General features: G+C 43.1%; 1 protein-coding gene across 1 annotated transcript in view; it reads right to left on the reverse strand.

Annotated features, from left to right (window-relative positions):
- OCA2 (OCA2 melanosomal transmembrane protein) overlaps positions 1–20,622 on the reverse strand; it is an 833,084-nt gene that overhangs the window by 534,909 nt on the left and 277,553 nt on the right. The window contains exon 8 of the mRNA XM_086934183.1: positions 17,695–17,777. Within this exon, the coding sequence (XP_086790309.1) occupies positions 17,695–17,777 (83 nt within the window). The remainder of the gene's footprint in view (positions 1–17,694; positions 17,778–20,622) is intronic.

Consider the following 20,622-nt stretch of genomic DNA (forward strand, 5'->3'; position numbering starts at 1 on the left):
GCAGATAATTTTTGAAACTAGCTCCCACTCTTTGGAACTCCCTGCCTTTGGACCTTCGAACAGAGAAAGACCACAAGAAGTTTTGTAAGTACCTTAAGACTTGGCTATTTTGAATTTACTTTTTCACCAGCCATCTTTCCTGTGTGTTCCGGAGTCTCGGCAAAGCGCTATGCGACCCCTGGGTGATATATGCGCTCAACAAGAACCAGTACATACACACAGTATTTATAGTAATACAATGGACAGTGATACATCTTGTAGCGACACCAGCATCAACAGCAGTAGCAATACAACCAGACATACTACCGCAGCCACAATTAATAACAGAAGCAGGAAGACAACAATCTAACTGCATGCTTGATAGAATATAGTGCTAGATTATCACTGTGTCTTATGATCTATAATTGCATTATGGATGTTCACACAATTACCCACAGTCCCATGCCATGACCTCTTCGTCTTGATGCATTCACATGATTCCCCTAACACCCTTGCTTTATGCACGAGGGTTGAAACCGCTGGCTCATCTGACAGCCCCCTCAGGGTACGCCAGCTAATTTCTAGCTTGTGGGGTAAGAGTAGTTTTGTCATGGGCATTGATTCACCAAAATGCAAGGGTTAGTGGAAGTGACATCACATACCCTTTAAACTTAATGACTTCACAAAAGTGACACCTGACCCTGATTTTTTTCCTAAACTTTATAGCATCACACAATAATTGACACTTTTGAAGTTCAAAAATAATTGCATGATTAATATAACGCAACACAAAGATGTATTTTAGATATCACCTACATTATGGTGCGGACTTGATCTTTGAAAGTTCTGGAACGTAATATTTGCACTCAATTGTAGAAAGAAAGTAAAACAAGAAAGTATGTCTCTGTGAGGGGGTTTCTCTTCCGAGAAAATCTTTTCAAGAATGTAGTCAAATAGTGCATTTTAAAGCACAATTTTCACATGCATCTTCTAGAACGCCTTAGGCCCTGAAAGGACACTCATTACATTTTCAAATCCTTTCATGGTGGCTAAGACAATGAACCTGACGCTTCCCAGGAGTTGTCCACATCTCTTTCAAAATGTGCTATGAATGCCACCAAATGTCAACAAGCACTGGCGTTGCCAATAGGTCTCGCAGTAGGAAAGTTTGAGCAATTGGTTTTCTAAATGACATTTTATTTTTTTGTTTTGTGATTTACAATGCCCATACTTTTAACTTTTCGCATTAGGAAAATTTGAGCGATTGGTATTGTAAATTACACTTTTTTAATGTATGTGTTGGTTTTGAAAATAGCAAAATTAATAGCTTTGTCAGTTACACACATCAGTTTATCATTTTCATCAAGCATCTACATGTACCACAGCCACACACGGGTACATTTTGTGTTATATGCCCAAGTATCACAATCTGAGGCCACAGATTCCCAAAATATGGCAATAATTACCATAATTATGGCAGGATTATCATAATAATTAGAATTGGCACCATCAAAGTTCTCAATTTAGGCCTCAAATTACCGCCTTTATAGCACTGCTTGCGTTTTTGCTGGAACTGACACCGTAGTTGCACATGGTACCCCAGGCTTTGCCACCATTATTCCAGGCCCAACACTCTTGCAAGGGTGGCAAGTGGACATAAATGTCCACCTTTTGCAACACATTATTAGCGTTATGCCAGGGCCAGCAACACCATGGATGGGCACCATGATGCAAGGACTGCCTTCAGTGTGTCAGCAACTACCATACTTATGCCAAAAACAGAGCACTACCAGGAGTGAGCTCCACGAACTGAATGGGGAAGATGTGGAAGGGCTCAAATGGAATTCTTATGAATCCTGTGAGTACAATTGCCCTGAGAGTGCCAGTGGAACCGAGGGAGGAATGGCCCTTTTGAGACCTCTTTGAATGCTTAAATGATCGGTGTCCTGATGAGAGATATGTGGTGTCTATTCTAAAGGTAGGCAGCCACAGTAGCTAGATGTAAATCTATAAAGGTAAAGGCTAGACCAGAAAACTTCAAGTGAAGTAAGTTATAGACAATGTCTTGTACGGTGGTTTTCAAAGGCTCAATTTCTATTGAGTGACAGTTGCAGACAAATCTTTCACCTGGCCGCATAGCAGGCACAGGTGGTAGGTTTGCGGACATCCTTGAGAATGCTCATGCATTCAGAAGGAAGATTAAGGTATCCAAATTCTATGACCTCAGGAGCTAAATTGAGTACACATGGGAAGACGGAGAGAAAGAGTGAAAACACCGTGGCCATAGATGAAAGTCATTATACTGCAACAGAACGCAAATGTAAAAGTTGAAAAAAATGAAACACAATTATTCTACTTACCTTGGAGAAGTTGATTGAATGTGACAATGGAGCCCGTGGCTGACTTGGTGTCGGGTTGCAGACAAAGTTGCACTCCCAAAAATGCAGGGTCCTGTAAACAAGTTACGAAAAGCCGGAAAGCATGCTCTGCAGGAGGTATGGCTGGGTAACTAAAGCTGTTTTCACTGGCCCAGATTAGTCCTGCAGTAGAGCAGCGAGCACTAGGATTGGCTGATGGCTTGCAAGCCAATCCTAATAACTCTCCATATAAAGTCCTGGGCAAGCATTGGAGGGTGAAAAACACTGCTTCGCTGGCTGTCACTCAAATTATCGAAAATGACAGAAAATGACTTTGGTTAAAGGCATTCTCATGGACAGTCCGTGAAAATAGGAATAGTTAGTCACCCTAGGTGTCGGTGGGATTTGTGGGGCGAGATGAGGGATTGAGGAAGGGATAGCCCATGCCAAGCACCACTGGCACTACGGCGGTGATGAGCAGCCAGTTCTTCGCCATTTCTTTTATGGGTTTTTTTGTCCTCTATTTTAACTGCTATGGTGATGGGAGTGTAAAAGGACACATGTGGGGAATTGTGTGAGAGAGGCCTAGGTGTAGGTATAAATGACTACGTGGGTGTGTGTGGCACAGAATGGGCAACTATGTGCAAGAAAGTGTGTGTGCATGCAGATGGATAACGTTTACACCGTACATTTCGTGCGTGTTTTGGATGCTTTAGTGCCGCTAGTGCTTAATGAGCTTGCAGCACCGGCAGCAGGCTCCTCCTCATCTCTCCTGTCTCACACAGGCACCACCAGACATTAAAACAAATGATATGCTTTCGGGTGACAACTGCTTTTATTTGCGCCGCATCTGAGGTAAAACGTTAAAATTAGAGAAACACATGGCTCACGAGCGATGTACATTGAAGAGAAGACATGCATCGACACAGAACATGATCGAAATCCGGATTCGATATCTAGGACTTAAACGTTAGGTGAAGGAGAGTTCGATCATGCAAGAGTCATGAGGAGTACTAGACAACTATCAATCAAGACAACAGGCGCACCTACAAATACAAGCACGTGAAACTGAAAGCAGAAGTCACATTGCACTGCAGTAGATAGGGCAGCTACTGTTCAATTTTTCAGAAGACGCCAGCTCCCATGGAGTAAGATTGTGTATTATCACTGCCCTCTTGTGGCCAAAACGAGTGAATACAAGCATGCACGCCTAGAACATTTAAAGAAGAGCAGCCGGGAAACTGAAAGTACGGCCGGCCACAGGCCAGCCATGAATAATTAGGGGAGGAGAAGCCGCAGACCGCACGCTGGGAGAAGCCCTTTGATGTGGTGGCGGCCGTGAAAAAATGCAATTAGGAGGGAGGGAGGGAGGCTGATGCGCGAGCTTGTTTGGTCATGTGATTCACGTGAACTCAAAGAAACCCGCACCAAAAAGCCCTTGGTTTGACGAGCATTTTGAGCACTTGAATTCTCGCCATTTCCCATTCCTTCGGAATGGAAAAGGCGAGACCTAAAAATAAGCTATGCTGTGCCAGGGATAGCATTGGTCAAGGGTGCTCCCAATTTTACAGAGAGGGGAGAGAACAAACGACAGGCGTACACCAAGTTGAGACCTGGGCGATTAACATAACATGAACAATGTCTCAACTACTAACATTCAGTTTAGGCTATTATATAAGCATGCACATATAGTTGCAAAAGGAAAAGACAAGGGAGACTCCATAGCAGAAGAATTTGCCAAGGGCACTATGTATTTTGGAAAAAGTGTAGGAAAACAATAGTATCAGCATGGTTTACACTGAATGTAAGTGTAACCAGAAAACACTTTGTGCACATTCTTTCTTCTGACACACAAAGTGAATGGCGCAAGTGACACAGAGATAAACGGTGCAGAGTGAACAGTAGTGAAATATTTGTAAAGAGCTTTTGGTTTGCAATAAATTATTTACATGAGATTGCACAGAAATTAGCACTATGTGAACCAGAGGCAAACGTTGAAAGTTGTGCCGGGAGCCAACGATGTTTCGACCCTTAGTGAGTCAGGGTTATCATCAGGACCAGGTTACCATAGAGTAGGTGCCTGTATGGAGTGAAAAAACATCCCAAGGAATGGGAGGAAGGATGATGACCAACATGAGTCCTGTGGGTGTGGAGGTGGGCAGCTGAGGTACGGCGAGTTGTGCGTGCGGGGCTGAGGGTAACACGACAATTGTCTTCACCAGTTCCACCAGGATCCGGTCTAGGCCTGGACTAACAATTGGACAGCATTCCTTACTAACGACCGGCCCCCGGATGATTCAATCTTTATGTCAGCTCATTTTGTTTTTCCCGCCTTGGACTGCTGCATTACCCCCAGCCGCACAACTCGCCGGCCCGCAGCGGACCACCTCTACCCCAACAGGACTTATGTTGGTCATCATCCTTTCTCCGATTCCTTGGGATGGGTTTTCGCTCCATACAGGCACCTACGCTATGGTAACTGGGTCCTTTCCACTCATTTGTTCATAACACATGGTCTAGGCTACATCACTGGCTCATTACTTAAGATATGGGGTTATGGGTGGCTGATGTGCACCATCTAGAATAACTCTCTCTGATCATTCCCCTGTGATGCTGCAGCTACTGGGGCTGTTAGTGGCTGGTAGTACTGGAGATTACATGCAGAGGCACTCCCAGACTGAGTTTTTCTTGAGGGAATTACGGCAGATAGGATAGAATATTTCCAGGTCAGCTTGGGGGCTGTGGACTATATGGGTGTTGTGATGGAAGCCTTCAAGGAGACCATATGGAGCATATCCACTGCCAAACAGAGGAGTCATTCAAACCTTACATGCACACCTATCACATTTAGAATAAGAACTAAAGGTACTCTGAACCCCACTAACCATGATCAGATGCAGGTCTTAATCAGAGACCACTTCTCCAAATATTCTGAGATGGTTGAGATGGTCTAGATTCAGCGGTAAATATTTCAGGGGGGAATGCCCCAGGAGAGCACTTGCTGCGATGATCAAATGTCTTTGGCCAGCCAATAACATCACAGACAGAGGATGGGGTGGGAGCATTCGATCAAGACACCTCCTAGGTCTACGAGTCTTCCGAACGTACTTCACCAAGTTAGTCACTTCTGGAGGTTCGCAGCTTGAGGCCCTGATAATAAAATACTTAGATAACACAGCTGTAGGCTGGCTTGGAAGTATCAAACACCAGATCCTGGATTCACCTTCGATAAAATAAAGCAGGTACTCTGTGTACTTCCCACATGCAAAACCCCAAGCTCACATGGGCTGCCTGCTGAGTTTTTAAAGGTTATTCTGATATCTTATCCCCCCTCACAACTTACTAGTATTATTCGAAGGCACATAAGAATTGCATGCTTCCACCTACACTGCGGGCAAGGATGAAAGATGTAGCCAAACAGGACTCCACAAGGCTGGGTAGCCTCTCTGTATCCCAATGAACCTGATGTGCTGCAAAAAAGCTCACAGTAGGAGCAACCCGACGCATTGTCCCTCTGCAGCTTAGTCCCAATCATTCAGAGATCTTTGGAGACAAAAACTTTATAAGTCTCAGATTTTTCAACATGTAAGGAGGAATACACTTTGACACAGCCAAGGGTTTAAAGACCTCAGGACAGCACTTGGAGTTAAGGACTCACTCCAGCAGAAGCTGCCAGGAGGGTCCAGGGAAGGTCCAGATGGAACTAGTCAGTTGGATTCTTCCTGAATTGGGTTCCTAGCAGCTTGTTGTGTCAATGCAGCTTAACAAAAAGTTATCCAACTGAGCCTTGAAGTCCATTTCTTTATCCCAGGTACAAGTGGGAGCATGCCCAGCCTTTCCAGTCTACTTACAGGTCTCAACACCAGGTGCCGTCCTTCGTCTTCCAAAAGATCAATAGTGGTCTGAAGACGGTACCCAGGGTTGCCAGATTTATGCCTGGACCTAGCCTTTCAGTAGGGTGGCTCCTGCCCCCTTCCTAACCAAAATGAAAATAATTCCTACGGGTAACCCTACACATGTTTGTAGCAGTTCCCGTTTGCCCTAGTGCAAATGTTCCCACACCGTCTCTCCACCCAAATCCAATATTCCAGATCTTTTCTTTCCCTTTGCAGAGCTCCTGTTCCCATCCTAATGGTGTGGCTATGAAAATGAGTAGCCCCTCTTCTGAGGTCACTCAAAACTGGTGTTTGGGGCAGTTCCTCTCCCACTGGGATTGGTGAATGGCTGACTAGTGGGACAAAAGATGGGGAAGGTCCAAGTGTTAGCTACATCTTCCTGTAACAGGGTAGGCCTCTTTGAAGATAATTAAGTTCCTGAGCACGGCCAGGATGACTAGTCTATCAGAGTAACAAAACAAATCCCCACACCGAGGCTTTTACCTCCGCTCTAGGAGCTAGTGCACACCTCATCATGTGGCAATTCAGTTTCTAGGTTAAAGTTGGAAGCTCATTCAAATGTGCTTCTTGAGGCAAGTAACTGGTACATTTCTAAAAGTACCTGTTCTAAAATATTGACTAAAAATCCAACTTTACCCACTAATTGGGCTTGAAATACATATTTTCAAAAGTGTAAGAATTAACTTTGCAGCTGTTTCCTAGGCAGAACACATTCAGTTTTTAGATCTCCCGTTGCTTTGCAATGGAACAGCTAAGCCTGGTACAATGAAAATTGCTTGTAAGGCCTTTTCATTGAAAGGACATGCTTAAAATGTCCAGCTTTTAAATATCATGCAGCCTCTTTTATGCCAAATTAAGGCCAATTTAGCGGTGACATTATTATTATTTAAAAGGAGGGGCTAGGCCTTTAAAAAGGGGTTATTTTGACAGATTGAATTTGCAGTCTTACTACTTCATAGACAAGCCACAGTAGTAACCCTGCAGTCATGTTTTGAACTGTCACTCTGGGGTGCCACTATATGTGAGCACTGAGCAGTCTACTAGAGATATTTAACTTACAGGCCCTGGGTACACTTTGTACCGTATTCTAGGAGCTTAAAGAGAAGGTGAACATGCCAATTAGGAGTATAGCCAATTTTAGCAGTCAGAGCGCATACACTGGGTCCTGGTAGCTAGTCCCAGTGCAGACGTCAAAAAAACAGCAGCATCAGTCCAAGCAAATGGGTGTGATCATGCAAAAAGTGTCATTTTCCTACAGCAGCCAAAAATACTTAATGAGATCAAGATACATTTCAAATGGATCACATTCAGGAGCACCAAAGGTAGGTGTGAAAGATAAGAGAACCATCAGAAAAGGATATACTAATACGAACACTGCAAGTGAAGGCTAACCCACACAAAAAAGTTAAAGCAAACAATATGACGAAACAATCACCAAGAACACCCAGTCAGGAGTCCCCCAGGGTGTGGAAGTCACAAGGAAACAGAAGAGAATCCAGTTTCAAGAAATCTTTGCATTGAGCAGAAGCCCGGCAAAAATGTGAAGAGATCAAGCATAACCGTAGGAAAAACGTATGCCCTTTATATGAACACATTGAATTGGATATAACTCCTAGGATGATACCCATGGATGACCAGAAAATGGCAGTTCTAGACATTCTTATGAGGGTGCATCATTTTCAAACGAAAGAGAAGAAAATGGCAGTAAGAGATGAGGATTTGAAATGTAATGACACTATCAAGTGCTCTCTTCGTGGGCTCTACAGAATACAAGAGAATTTCACCCCATTGCAGAATTCCTAATATCTCATGAGGTAGCATATCAACTGAGTCAACCATTTCATCTGCTCTTCCACTGGCAAGATCAGCTACATGGTCTGAAATCCTTAGAGGAAGCAACGATAATTCTATGGATACCAAGAGACATGGAAAAAGTGGAAGAGGATACTCCAGAGGGAGAGAGAGAACTTTCAAACCCAAACGACAGAAGGACCAGGGAACTCTCAGATCTAGTCCACATCTACTGAATATGCCATGTGAAAAAGACAACTGGCTTGTTAAAAACAAAAGCGGGCATCACACAGACAGACTCTTCCCTCAAAACGATGCAAACTCAGTAGAAGACTCCATCTGAGCTGCGGAAAGAAGAAGAGGGTGAAACTGAGGTAAATCTGCATGCGTTGACTTAGAAATCTGGTCACCATAAGGTTTTCTGATTGGCAATGTGTCTTTTTTTACTCACACCAATTTGGGGCATGGGGAGGGGGAGACCAAGGTGAACTTTCATATTTTAAGGGTATTCACAGGTGTACTTACAGATGGGGAGAGATGATGGGCAGTCACACTGATAAGAAGTAGAATGGGTTTGGGTGAAAATGGGTAAGTCCAAAACAAGCCAAGGTGGACATACGCCTTCTAGTTTAGTGATTATTAAACCACTTACATGTACATCACCATAAGAGGGCTTAACACTCCTAGCAAAAGGGTGGCAGTACTTAGAGCATTGAAAAGCACAAAGGGGTAGCATTGGCTTTTTAATAAAGATTCACCTGCTCACACGCAACACACGGATGCTCGGAAGTCACCCTTATTTCCTGAACAGTTCTTTGCCTCTGAAAAAACAAAATAGAAAGGGGTTGGTATCCTGTGCTCAATTTATGCTGGATTCACAATGAAAGTCTCCTTTGTAGGTTGAGGGTACCTTTGGCTCTTGCTAAATGGATTGCTAAGGGTGCAGACAGTGGCATTAATGATTGTAACTCTCAAAGTCAAGAGGGGTTTTATTTAGGCTGATGATTCAATAATTGATTAGTCTGGCAGCATGGGAGGGAACTGTAAATCGGTGATAGGCTAGAAATTACATGATCCTGATAGACAATCTATTGAGCCAGACTCAGAGACCGATCAAAGCCTAATAACACTGAGAGACTATGCACCAGTCACTTGCACATCAAAGTGGGCAAATAATACAGAAAAGACTTTGGATAGCACCTGCATGCATGATGTCCTGCTCAAAGATCCGGGCGCTACAGGTGATCAATTTCCAAATCAAGAATACCTCTATGTCACAATGGAATGTGATCCATCAGCAGTCTGGGATTCTCTTAAAGAGGTAGAGAGGGGCATTCAGAGCAGAAGCAGCTAGTTTAAGATAAGAAAGGGATGGTGCGCTACTAACTTTCCAGAGATTCATGCAAACTGGAGACACTGCAGAAGAAAAAACTCTCAAATGAGAAAAGGCACAGGTTTTCAGCAATGTAAGGGCGGAATTTGCCCTAACCAGGGTCAAACAAAATGATAACTAGTGTGGCAAAGCTGAGGACGTTTCCATCAAAGTAAGCAGAAATATGCCCAATTATTTGTAGTGACCATTAAAGGAAAGGAGGAGTTTGACTAACGGGGAAATTGAAACATTTTAACAGTATGAAGAGCTCTATGAAACCTTTGGCCTCTGAGGTGGCAGCTAAGTACAATGAAAAGGAGCATTTTAAATAACTTGAAAATTAGCAACACTAATCCCCTCGAAATAGTTATTTAGAAAAATCTGAGCTCTGTAATTAAGAAAAGCTTTGAGGCCTAATGGTCTCCATCTTTTTCTTAAAGGATTTTGGCCAGCAGTGATAGATATATTAACCAGAAACTATTGATATTTTGAACTTATAAAGATGGTGACACCATCTAGTTTCTTCAAAATGGGGAGGGATCCAAAAGACTGTAGAGCCAATTACTGGCCCAACACTCCCCTACCATTCATCAGGGACTTCACTGAAAAAGCAGTCTATGTTCAACTCCAAGGTCACATCATTGCTAACCATTTCTGGCACAACTACCAGTCTAGCTTCTGATCACACTGCAACAGAGACTGCTACCTTGCATATCACAGACAATGCCCTTACCAACAAGTAAAGATGACCCCAGTGCTTCGTTACATTGCTGGAGCTGCCTTCCAAAAGTCATTCATCCCACCCTCATATGCACACTGCAATCTAGAAATGGATCTACTCACAGAACATCAAACTTCACCAATATGCCTTTGATACGCAACTCTACTTGAAAGTCTCCTCTGATTCAGATGTCCAATGCCTGAAACACAGTTTGCATATTATCCAGACCTGGATTTACAGCGCCCACCTGAAGTTCAAACCAGCTGAGACATAAAACCTGTCATTTGTCAAGAATGACAAACAAGATGCAGTAAAAATCTGGCTCAATGACATGAACCATGACTGCTTTAAACTCTAAGTGTCATTCAATGCCCAGTCACTTTGATTCACTCTGGGCACCAACCTTACCATCAAGAAACACACTGCCCAAAAAAACCAATGATAGCCAAGTACCAGCTCTCTCGTCTAAATAAAGTCAAACTGTTTTTTCCAGAAAGTGACTGCAGAATGGCTGTTGAAACCCTTGCATCTGGATGGTGGTAATGGCCTACTCCAGGACCTCAAAGAGTCTTACACTCCTTTGGGGCATCCTACTAGCCACAACACCGTCTTTCTGAATCTGAAGAAATATGATTTTCACCCCGTCCTGTTGGGCCTCCATTGGCTCCCCTTGGTGGCGTGCACCAGCTTCAAAACCAGCTGCATAATTTACGAAGCAATCACAACCAGCAACCCCGCTCATTTTGCTGATAAGTTCATCATCTCTGGTGATTCTTGGCACACCCACAGCCAGAATACCATCACATTGCAGACTAAGAAGTGTAAAATGAATACACAAGGCAGCAGACCTTTTACAGCTATGCACCCAGGATCTGGAATAGCAGCTCTGTACCCATCAGGACTACCTCAATGCTGCTCCAATTTAGGAAAAAGTCAGGGATCCTATTGGACTTCCTGCTGTGAAGATCAGCACGTCTCAGCTGGTGGAACCTATAAAATTGTGCATTATGCAATGCAAAATCCTCAGCCAGCTCAGGGATGGTTTTATATGGTCAACTTCCCATACATCTCCTATATTGGAGATGCTTATAGTGTCTGACATGGTCAAACTTTGGGATTGTTGAGTTGGAACAGATGACGGATGGAATGTTGAACAAATCAAACAATAATAATTGTTATTGAAGAAACCCAGTTCCTTGGGTAATATTGGGTTGCCCTATTTCTGTTATAGAACAAACATTCACCCCATCACAGATTTTAGTTTAATCCATGTTTTTTTCTCACCATGCCACCCCAGTTCTGTGACTGGGGTGAATGTTTAATAATGTTCAGCATTCCATCCAACATCTTTTTGCATTATTTTCGCCCTAAGTGGGAAGGGTATGCCCAGACGTGGGCCCCTTGCTCTCTATGCCACTGGTTTCACCAAGCCTGGCTGAAATTTGATGATATCCTCAAACTGGGCCCAGGATGCTTGTTTTCCAGTTCAGGGAGGAGCTGGCCTGGCAATTCGGACTGGACTGTTCCCATGGGGAGCAGGGTCAAGACTGATTTGGATGTTGCTGGGTTCAAACTGGAATGGCGTGGTGACCAAATAAACAATGGATTTAACCCAGATCTGTGACTGGGGGGTGAATGTTTGATAATGTTCAGCACTCTGTCCATCTTTTCCTGTTGAGGTGGTTTACATACCTAATTCCCATGCAAGAATGGTGAATCCCTGGTCATCCCTCAGTTCCATCCAATCCATTTTAGTGCCTTGCTCCAGCTTGTTAAAGACACCCCTAGTGATCTGTGTCAAGTGACTCTCCATCATTCTTCCATTAAGTTTGCCTGTGGGGAGTCTCCATCAAATTTGCCCCTTCCAATCTGTTCCTCAGATTGTCCCTCTCCCCAAACATCCATTAATTTAGTACTATTAATAGAGCCACCTAATAGTATCAGTGAATGTCGACCATGGCCATGCCACATTTTGTACCAGGATAAGAGGCAGTTTAACAATGTGATCCAAGTCTTTTATAAACTAACAAGAACAGTATAATCCCCTCTGATTGTCGCAAAGAAGTGGTTCTGGAAAGCGTAGGTTTGAACCACATTAAAAAGTTTCGGTATGGAAACTATTTTAAATAGGGCATCTTGTCCTCTAATGGAGAGAGGCAGTGAATCCCATTGAGTTAAGCTTGCCCTAATATTCTGAAACAGTGGGGCGAGGTTTAATTGGTAGGCAAGTTGTGGGTCGTGTTTACTTTGTATGCCTAGGTATTTTAAACTATTTGTAGCAGGGGGTAGCGAAACTTGCCAATTCACAGCAAGCTCACCCTTTATAATGGGTATATACTTCATTTGTCAAGTTTAATAAGGAGACCAGACAATTCTCCGAATTTATTTAATATTCTAAAGAGTAGTGAAATATATCCCTATGGCAGGAAAGAGGTGACATGGTGGCAACAGACCTATACAAAAGCTCTACCTGAACCTCCTAGAACTCTGGCCTTTAGACTATCTGGAAGCAACCTAAAGAGCTCTTTAAGCGTCCTTGTCTCACTTTCGGTAGTGTAGGCTGAGCCCAAGAAGTAATCAGAGGGAAGAGCTGTTGGAGGGGAGTAGGGAAAAACCAAGTAAAGAATACACTAATTAAACCAAGTAAATACAACTGAAAAAAAGAACTCCGGCCCAAATGAAGTAAAATAAAAGTAAAACTTTATTCATTTCACTCCCTACCATAAACACGTCGAAGAAAATTGATAAAGGAAAACCGAAGAAAATCGCATTAACCATTTTCAATTAAATTCAGCTGACAAATAGCTAATAAGAGAATCATTGAGTAGCATAGAAAGTATCTGATCACTTGAGATTCCATGACAGACTGGCAGGGCACCAGCAGCAGAGCATCCATGGTATACTCTGGAGCGGGTGAGGCAGTGGACACGAATTTATGAAAGGTTTAGATCAGGGAAACATCTGCGGGTTTTGAGAACAGCTATTCTGCTTCCTGGGCCATAGGACAAGGGCATATCCTCATGATTCAAAGTAAAATTACTAGTATTGAGGGTGCATGTTAGAAGAGACGGACCAAATTCTATTGGTAACAATTTATAAGCCTTTTTGGCACGAAGCGTGGCCTTTTCCATAGACAGGCTCATCCCCTTTCTACCATAGCAGCATGTCCAAATCCTGAGAAATTTGGTGTAGGGTTGCCGTCGGTTATGTAGTTTTGCTATGAATCAGGAACGTGGATTAGCGTAGATGCTCGAATTACAAATTATTCATCCGCATGTTTTCAAGTTCACCAGTTTCATACACCTCAAAGTAAATCTGCCAGGCAGGTATATCGGAAAGAGGCCACCATCTTGATGCGAGGGATATCCTACACTCACCTAACAGTAGGACCCAGAAAGGCAAAAGGATTTTAATAAGGAACGCCTTGCATACCATTTTTAGTTATGCCGGGACAAAAAGACTGTAATCATTGAAAACGTGTGAGGTGTTGTAATAACCCCACCAAATGGCATCATGGCCAAAGAAACATCTCATAAATACAAAACAAGTTATATTAAAATAAACTAAAAATGTAATCACCAAAGAGTCACTCAACTCTCTATCAGGAACTGAAATCTGACACAGCAAGAAAAAAAGTCATTATCTCACAGGAGTGACATCGGGAGTCATTACATCATAGCGAAGTTTTAAAACCTTTACTTCGCAGTTATTCACTTAAATTAAAGCATTTTTAAATTTTTCTGTCACTTAATGTTAAAGTGATAAATGTATATATGTATGCGATATTCCTCCTAGTCATCTATGAATGGGGCTCAACAATATGTTTCAGAGCAAGTGATTGGCCAGTTTTGATCAGTGCATTTTCACAGGACGACCGAGGTGCGATTATCAAAATAGGATTAATGTTTCATGGTTGACGATCATTACTCTTCTGTAAAATGCAACACAATTTAATCAAATCAATGCCCATTGAGGTGTTCTGTTTTTTGAAGACCATTGTTTATTTTCCACACATCTATAAAGACTACAAATGTGGCTAGTGAATTGCTCAACAGTTCAATATCAACTTTTTAAAATTAAGGTAGATCAAGTTTATTAGAATATACTGTCCATACAAAAATGTACTGTACATAAACTGACTTTCAGTCACAGGGACACTAACTCGCTCATGGGAGTGGTGTAATAATTTGCTCCTGCATTCTTCCTGTTTTTTTGGCAGGATTAAGCATCTCGGGGGAAAAACACAGTAGACAAATCTTATGCATAAGATCAATGAAGGGGGGTGTGACTTTGCAGCTGTGCTGTAGCTGCTATGATGTTTAAATGGCCCCACTAATAGATTTGTTTTTGAGATACAATTAGGGAAAGACTGCACTCAATCAGATCACAAATGTTCTACTGATTTCACCAAAACATGTATTTCAAGGTAAGGTGGATTTTTAATTAGTATTGCAATCTGCTGATTCTCCCTTCAAAACTTCCATCAAAAGAGTTGACATTTGCAAAGTGGACATAAGCATTTCTGAGTTAGCAAATGAAATATAAGGACATTTCTTATTGAGCCCATTGTAGATATTTTAATGAGAGAACATGCTCTAGTGATGGCCATCTCTGGTTCATGGATCGTAGGAGTTTCTGAAGGCACTCACTTCTACTGAAAAGTAGTTGTAATCTGGATGGCCATCACATTTATACAAGCTTGAGAATGCAAATGAGATGTTCACTGTAGGACAGGAAGATCTGTGTTTATGGTTACCCCTACTTTTTGCTTTATGCGATGCTGTTTTAGATGAGCCTGACTGGGATCCTGCTAATCAGGACCCAATTGTCTGTGCTTTCTCCCCTAAATTGGTATGGTAAGTACTTTGGTGCTTCTCAGATTGGACACTGGTGTACACTTATCAATCCCTAGTATATGGTACTAAGGTACCCAGGGCATAGGTAGACCAGGGGTCCCTCACGGACTGAAGCAGGCATTATGCCACCCATAGGAGACCACTCCATTTGTAGTTACAGGCCTGCAATGAAGCCTGGGTAAGCTGTTGCTAGCACCACTTACGAAAGATATAGGTTTCCCTATATCGAAGGTCACTGCACTTAAAACCTTGAAGTCCCCCCTAAGGCAGGCCATTCTCCCGGGTAGTGCTCGTGCTACCAGTCTTCTAGACCCAGACAACACACCATGGCTGCTGCCGACCAGAGACCTGATTCTGCCCTTCTGCTGGTGGGTCAAGCGTGAGCAGGGGATGGCAGAACAATAGGTATCCTGTCACAAGGAGTTGTGACCACCTCCCAGACAGGGTTTAGTGTTTTGGGGCCAGGTGGGAGCGCTTGCCAGCATCACTCAGCCTGCTTAAAAGGCATACTTGTTGCCCTCTGTGCTTAGGCCAGTTCAAACCAGTTCAGGGAGCTATTGACTCCTGCTCTGGTGCGAAACTGGACAAAGGAAGGACATCGGAGTTTCCTCCCCACTGTCCGACCTCTCCCCTGGGATGGAACCCTGAATCATCCCAACCCTTTCCTTAGAGTACTTAAGGGCTGACTAGAGGGTGGGTCCCTTGAATCGACTCTGGACTTCGCTGGGCTTGTTCTGGGCATCATGGCTGCAACTGGGAAGACTCCTGATCTCGTTGCCATGCTAGTCTACTGCAACGTCCATGCCTGTGCATCATAGAGGAACCTTCCAAGCCTGTGGGCATCCAAGACACCTGAAGGAATCTCCCTTGAAGTGAAGGAGTCACTTCCCTGCATGTGAAGGCACCGCAACTAAGCTGACCGGTCTACTGGTTCTGGGCTCCAGTGAACTCCTAAAGGCTCAGCAACACAGGTGGTAGTTCTTCACATCCCTTGAGGCCTGCCCGGTCCTCTCACCAAGTTTGAGGCCAGTATCCCTCGTCGGAGCCGCAGGAACTGAACCCCTGTGAACCACATCTACTTGCAGTTGCAAAGGCTTCTTCGCATCCTTCCACCAAGATCTTCGGGCTCCAAGTAGCCCTAATCTCAAGCATCTCCTGTGACCAAGATCTTTGTTCTCACCACATCATTTGCACCGTGGTCCTGCATCTTTGGTGAGCAGCTCGAGGTCCTCATGCGACTCCAGTGCCTCTGGGCTGTGGGTACTCTTGAGGGTAATCTTTGAATTCTGTGGGATCCCCTGATTGCTCAGGTCTGCCCTGACTCCCCTGCTTGTGGTGAGTCTCCTCGATCTTGCTGGTCCCAACACTGCACCTTCTGTGCTTTCCACGTTGTTTGCAGTTGCCAAGGCTTGTTGGTGCTCCCGACAGACACCGACACCCTCAATTCTTGACATTCAATGTGGGACAGCTCGTGAATGGCTCCTAGTCTTCCACATCATCACCTGGTCCTCACAGCTGCAGCTCCAAGATCAGTCATCTCTCTTGCAACACTCAACATTGGTGGGCATTCGTCTTCTGTGCCTCCTGGTCACTCCTGAGTGGCATAGACTTTGTCCCCTCTGCTTGCAGGTACTTCTCAACTTGAATCCACCTTTGGGTTCCATAAGACACTTGCACCTTCCCCAGCAGCATCATCTTCCTGAAGTCCTCCATTGGGTTAGACGGTGGTTTCCAGTCCCACGTCACACCTATGCACCTGGCTTCCCTGGTGTAGGTATCCTGTTTCCCAGGGAGTCCACGGGTGGGGTGGCTCTACAACCGTATGTCTTCCATGGGCTTCCTTCAGGGTCCACTGGGAAATGTCCTTCTTTAAAATTGCAACCTCAACTTACCCACTGACTTGCATTAATCCAACGGTCATGTTCCCAATCTGCACACGGCCTCCGTGGGGCTCCTATTTATTTACCTTGGGTGGTTTGTCCCTGGCATTTCTATGTCTTCTGGGTATAGTCTTGACTAGAGTTGTGTTTGGCATACCACTATTTTAGTATTTGGTTTGCTTCCCCCTTGGTGGCCATTGAGTATTACGTGCTACTTACCTGTTTGTTTTGAAAAGGAATGTGTACATTATGTATATCTCTGGCTAGGAGATATCTGTATGTGTTAGTGAGTGTCTTATAATAGATATATATTTGTATAAGTACACTGTGTGGTTCTTTTTCACTTAATCTATACCTATAAGATATGTTCTGGTAAAACAAGCTGCTTTACACTCCTTCTGGACTAAGCCTGAAGGCTGCTCTCCACAGCTACCACTTAGACAGCTTTATAAGGTTGATTAAGACCACTAAAATCACCATAAGGGTTGCCTAGATTGGTGCAAGGTGCCCACTTACATAAGTGTACACCCTATACCAAGCCAGCTTCTCACAATCACGGTTTGAATGAAAAAGAAAAATTGCATGACACAAAATGAATAAACCTGGAAAACGCCACCTCTGTTGATTTTAGAGAGCGCCCTAGTAGCATATGGGTCATCTGAGGTAATATTTTAAGGCGGGTGGTCTATTCACAGTTTAATGGAAGCCAAATTGCAAAGCTCCGGAGCACTGGCATTACAGTGTGTAAATGTGCATTTAATCATACCCTACAACAAATATTCTGTCCTCACAATATTAGTGACTGAAAAGTAACAATAATATTTCTTAATAATTCCACAAACCTGTTAAGTATTTCAAATGTTTTTTGCTTGACAGCTTGGCCTCTCCTTCTAGTATTTAAAGGGATTGTCCAGTTGTAAACAACCTGCAATAGATGTAATACTCAAAATTAAGAGCTGTTCCAATATTTGTGCATGAAACCTTAATGAGAACCAAGCCTACATACATATTGTTATTATGCACTAAAACATTTTTAAGTTCACTTGGGATCAACGCTCTGACCTAAGACTGCGTGCTAATGTTTAATTATAGAGCCTATTATGCACATTATATTGGGTGTTAGAAAGTGGCCATAAAGCTCACATTTGTGAGTTTAAGGTTGAAAAGAGTTTTTTTCTAGGGGTTTCATTTTGTGGCTTACATTTCTTAAAGTGTTTTTATTATGCTGGAAGTATTTATTTTGCACACTTGTTAGTCTAGTATTCCTAGCCTTCAAGAATGTGTAAGGCATCAGGTTATTTAAATAGCTCTATTGCACTCCTACGCAATTGGCGTGTTCACTTGGTTCACAAACTCAAGCTAGTCTGTGCCAGTACGTACTCTGTACTCCGTAGTAGCCTTAGATACTGCTCTTTGCTAGAACTATAAGAGTTTATACCAGAGCTATGTTACCTGTCCTGTCTCGGCCAGCAGCAGTCACTCTGTGTAAGCAATATGCATGGTTTCTCAAGTGGAATGCTCAGAAATCCAGCTCACACGATTCAGGTCCCTGTTACATTGGCTAACTATTTTCCTGGCATTCTCCTAAGTGAACTTTATGCTCCAACACATCCACCCTCCTACAGACACCAAAGAGAAGGAAAGCCCATCAGGGAGTACATCATTTACCTTATAAGTAGCTAAGACTATTAAACAGCTACAGAGTCTCAAACTTGAAATGTTCCAATAGAAAGGAGTGCCCGCAATATCAAAGGCATCTTTGACTTCTTTGATGATAGAGGTGACAACATTGATTATCCTACACAGATTAACATAAAACCCCTAGTGGCAAGGTATGCATCAAGCACTATCTTCAGGTTGTTCCCGAAATTACCTACAAAAACCTTTCCTTACAATACCAACAGAGTCCAATTCTTTTGATCAAGAAAAACAATGCTATTTCTTTCTTAAGACTAAGGGACCCTTTGTACATGATGTATTCATTGACTTACCTGATCCCCAGGAACATCACCATTTCACTTCTTTATTTCTTTCCTTTCCCCCTCTTTCTCTTCCCCCCTCTTTTACTTGTACCATGTTATATGAAATATTCAGGATACAGAGTCATACTACTGAGATCAATATACTGTTTTCATTCGGATTGTTTTTATGTTATTATATGCTAACCTCGAAGTGTATATATATATTTATATTCACCAGAAAAATAAAAGGTTACGGAGACGTTATAGTTAGAAAATAGAATCTTAAAAATCTTAGAAATTCACAAAAAAAGCAAAGGTTAGAGAGACATTATAGTTAGGCTCAGGTGTCTCTCATACCAAACCAAAGAAATGCGGCCGCTACAGTTAGTGCGCTAACAATAACTCGTGCCTCCGCAATGCACTGCTTATGACCTCACATTTTACATCACTCATGACATGGTCAGTGACATCACTGATGGCATTGTTGATGACATCATCCAGTGACTTAGTGTTATTAAAAAGTTTGAATGTTAAATTATATACCAAGGTGTATTGGAGAATCAGTGGGTGTATGAGTGACTGATTGGATGATTCAGTGGGTGCGTGACTGACTGTATACAGGGATGATTAGGTATCGCAGTGTATGTATGGGTAAGTGACTAGGTTTTGAGAATGTCTATCAGTCTGGTAGATGGTTGCTGAGTGGGCACATGAGTGGCTGTGTGTGTGGGTGATTGATTCGGTGTCTGAGTAGCTCTATAAGTGTCTGAGTGGGTAAGTGATGAGTGAGTCAGTCAGTCAGTGGCTGTATGGGTTAGTGAGTATGTGCATGTGGGCTGCATGGGTGAGTGTGTATGGCTGTGTTGGTGAGTGAGTGCATGTGTCAGTGGTACATGTGTGAGTAGCTGGGTATATGAAAGGCAGTATAGGTGAGTGATTGGGTAAATGAGTTACTGTATGGGTGAGTGAGTGAATGTGAGAGTGTCTGAGAGGGAGCGTGTGCTTGTGTCACTGACAATCTAGGTGAGTACGTGCTAGCATGAGTAAGTAAGTGTGCGTGTTTAACTGTATGGGTAAGTGGCTGTGTGACTGACTGTATGGGTGAGGGAGTAAGTATGCAAGTAGATCTATGGATGACTGACTCCGTGTGTGAGTGGCTCTATGAGTGGATATGTCAGTGGCTGCATAGGTTACTGAGTGGATGTGTGTGGATCTATGATTCAGTGAGTGGCTGTGTAAGTACTGGTATGTGTGTGTGAATGGGTTTGAGAAAGTTGGTGTGATAATTGGAGTGGGTGTATGAAAGGTTATGTGAAGTGTGAGTGGGTACAGATTCGGTGGATTATGTCATGAGTGATGTCATTGACCATGTCATGAGTGATGTAATATGCGAGTTCATAAGCGGTGCATTGCAGGGGCGCGGGTTATAGGTAGCTCACTAACTATAATGGCTGAATTTCTCTGGTTTTGTACGAGTGAAACCTGAGCCTAACTAGAACATCTCTGTAACCTTTGGTTTTTCAGGGAATTTCTAAGTTTCTTTAAATGCTAATTCCTACCTATAATGTTTTTGTAAACAGTTTTTTTTCAGTGAATTTCAATTTTTATTTAAAACGAGTAGTAGGGTTTGCAGAGTGGTGGAGAAAGAGATGGGCCTCTGACCAGGTCTCAGGAATCCCGCTGTGTAGGACTTACAGGAGGTACTAGGAGGGCTTCTTCACCCCAAAGGTCACTCAGGAGTAAAATAGACTTCATCCCTGAACTAGTAGTGCACCTTGAGTTGCGTTTACAGAGTGGTGGAGAAAGGGG

Source organism: Lissotriton vulgaris, chromosome 8, assembly GCF_964263255.1.
Source record: "Lissotriton vulgaris chromosome 8, aLisVul1.2, whole genome shotgun sequence".
NCBI classification, from domain to species: Eukaryota; Metazoa; Chordata; class Amphibia; order Caudata; family Salamandridae; genus Lissotriton; species Lissotriton vulgaris.